General features: G+C 54.8%; 1 protein-coding gene across 1 annotated transcript; it reads left to right on the top strand.

Moving 5' to 3' along the window:
* Window positions 1–312: 312 nt before the first annotated feature.
* On the top strand, window positions 313–864 carry LOC308337547 (ferritin heavy chain-like; the record flags this gene model as incomplete). Its single annotated transcript, XM_080795640.1, has 1 exon — window positions 313–864. One exon carries the CDS (start codon window positions 313–315, stop codon window positions 862–864), a length of 552 nt encoding a protein of 183 aa, XP_080651766.1.
* Between the last annotated feature and the right edge of the window lie 2,094 nt (window positions 865–2,958).

Raw genomic sequence — 2,958 nt, 5'->3', positions numbered from 1 at the left:
TGGCGCCCCGCCCCTCCCCCTCGCCCGCCCCTCCCCCTCGCCCGCCCCTCCCCCTCGCCCGCCCCTCCCCCTCGCCCGCCCCTCCCCCTCGCCCGCCCCTCCCTGCGTGACCACGCCCCACTCGCCCAACGGATACAACCTCCCAACGTCAGAGTAACGGACTTCATTCCAGCGCCATCACCGAGAACACCACAACGTTTACTTCTTCACCTAGCTTGAAAGCACACCGCGGACCTGTCGCCACCGCCTTTAACACCACAACTTTCATTTTGCACCGCCGTCACCATCGCGTTGGTGCCCGAGCCGCCAGCCATGGCCACCCTGCAGCTCTCCCAAGTGCGCCAGAACTACCACCCCGACTGCGAGGCCGCCATCAACAGCCAGATCAACCTGGAGCTCTACGCCTCCTACGTGTACCTGTCCATGGCCTTCTACTTCGACCGCGACGACGTGGCCTTGAAGAACTTCGCCCGCTTCTTCCTGCGCCAGTCCCGCGAGGAGACCGAGCATGCCGAGAAGCTGATGGAGCTGCAGAACCAGCGCGGGGGCCACATCCGCCTGCGCGACATCAAGAAGCCGGACCGCGACGACTGGGAGGGCGGCCTGAAGGCCATGGAGTGCGCCCTGCACCTGGAGAAGAGCGTGAACCAGAGCCTGCTCGACCTGCACCAGCTGGCCACCGACAAGAACGACGCCCAGCTGTGCGACTTCCTGGAGAGCCACTACCTGCACGAGCAAGTCAAGGCCATCAAAGAGTTGGGGGGCTATGTCACCACCCTGCGCAAGATGGGGGCCCCCGAAGCCGGCCTGGCAGAGTATCTGTTTGACAAGCTCACCCTGGGCGACCGCAACAAAAAGAACTGAGTTGGGACTGTTTCCCCGTAGCCCAGGGCGCATGGTGACTTTTCCTGATCACCATGCCGAGCATGCGTATTGCAGTATTGCCTTTGCAAAAAGTTCCAGTTTTTTTCTTCCAGTTTTGCCATAAATAAATAATTGTTTGGTTTCAATAAAGTTATTTGGCTCTTAAATAAAAAAGGTGTCTGAGTCGTGTGTGCAAATGTCTCCCCTTTAAAGTTTGTAAGCAGGTGTCCAGGAGTCTCTCCACCCACCCAACCCATCCACATATAGCTCAGGATCTCGTGAGAGGGAGGGGGAAGGTATTCCATGGGACCCTGGAAAACACAAAACAATCTTTCCCTGATAAACAATGTGAGGGTGGGGTGGGGTGAGATGAGGTGGGTGGTCTGGGGCCTTGGTGTCTGTGGGTGCATGTGTATGATAAAAGCATTAAAAAAACACGGTCTAGAATTCATCATAGTAGTTGCCCCTGGGGAAGAAGGACAGGAAGTGGGATTGCACAGGGATCCACCCTGGGCTACAGTGATAATGGGAAGGGACCCCTATGGTTAATTTCCCCCATGGACAGGGGTGTGACAAAGTAAAGTAACAATGGCATTTTGCAAATCTCAGTCCTTTTATTTACATTATTGTATTTTACTTTTGTAAGAGCCTCAGGAAGTAAGAAGGGCAGGTGTTAGACCGTGTCTTAACAAGTGAGAAAAAGGGAGGCCACGCAAATAAGAAGTTATGGAATATGGACACGAACATAGATCTTCTGATGCCATGTTCCATTTTGTTGTTGTTGTTGTTGCCCCCACAGGTATATCAATGGGTTAAGCAAGACTGTGTGGGTAGACTGGAAATCCAGCCAGATAACCAGACCCGGAAGGTAGGGAAATCCCCAACACTGGTAAGGACAGCCCTGATCACTGCAGTCTCTGCCCTAATTACAGGTGTGCCTTCCAGCCTAGGGTGGGGATGGCTTCTAAACCTCAGCCAGACCCTGCTCCTATGAAAGGAGTCTTCAGAGCTAGCAACAGAACCTATGAGAGGTAGAGTACCTCACAGGAAGGCAGGCAGCACCTGTACACCTGAATCCCGCTGTTCAGGCTCCCTCCCCTGCACAGGCAGCGACACTGTTACCTGAGTTGGCAATGAAGACCTGGGAAGACCTCAGGCCTGGAAATCCCCCGGAGTGGACTCTCCCCCCACACGGCTTTGCTCTCAGTGGCTTCTCTTCAGGCCCAAGGGGAGACTGCAAAACACACATGTTATGCCTTCAAATCCAGCTCAGCGGAACAGACACCCAGTACCCCAGCCACGCACAGGGTCCTGGAACCTAGGCACTGGACTGTTGCCTGTTGCGGTCTCTGCCCTGGGCTCGGAGGCTGACCCGAGTCTGGTTCAGTCTTGGCTGCTGGGCCTCCTCTTTATCCCATCTTTCCCTTTCCTGTGACTCAGAGGGACTCCCCAGGATAATGCCGCGGAGTCTGCTTAGATCTACGTCCTCTTATTTTACCAGGGAAAGGATTTCCTCACCCACGAGACTCAAAGAGCATTGTGATTACGCTCGAGCGCCTCTTACAAGCTGCTGCTTGTAGTGTCACATTTCACAGCTTTTCTGTGAGAATCCCTGGCAAGGGAGTCTAGACACAGTGGCAGCTCTCCTTCATGTTCCGCAAGACAAAAGGAATGTTCAAAATCCCCTCCTTGAGGTTCAGTTTTGGGGTCCACCAACAGACTGCTGAATGTGTGGGGCAGGGGCGGAATGAAGTGAGAATTCAGACTAACGAAGTTGGCCCCGTCGCTCCCTCCAGATGTCTTAACTTTGTCTGTCATTCCCACCTTCCTCTGCCTTCCCTCCCTCCTCTGCCATGTACCCACCCCTCAAAAGGGGGGAGCTAACTTTTGCGGCTGTGCCACCTCCCCGCATGCTCACAGCCATCCCAACCCCTCGATAACCTGCCCGTCAGGACATCTGAGTGAGTTGCAACTTGGTCGTCCAGTCCTAGGGAAAATACCGCCCCCCCCAGATGCACAGCTGGGTACTTGTCAGTCAGTGGCCATGCTCCAATGCTTCGGGGAACGATGTCTGAAATAGTCACTGTTGCTATG

Source organism: Martes martes (assembly GCF_963455335.1).
Source record: "Martes martes genome assembly, chromosome: X".
NCBI classification, from domain to species: domain Eukaryota; kingdom Metazoa; phylum Chordata; class Mammalia; order Carnivora; family Mustelidae; genus Martes; species Martes martes.
The sequence above is the reverse complement of the archived record's forward strand: the minus strand, read 5'-3'. Positions and strand labels throughout refer to the sequence as shown.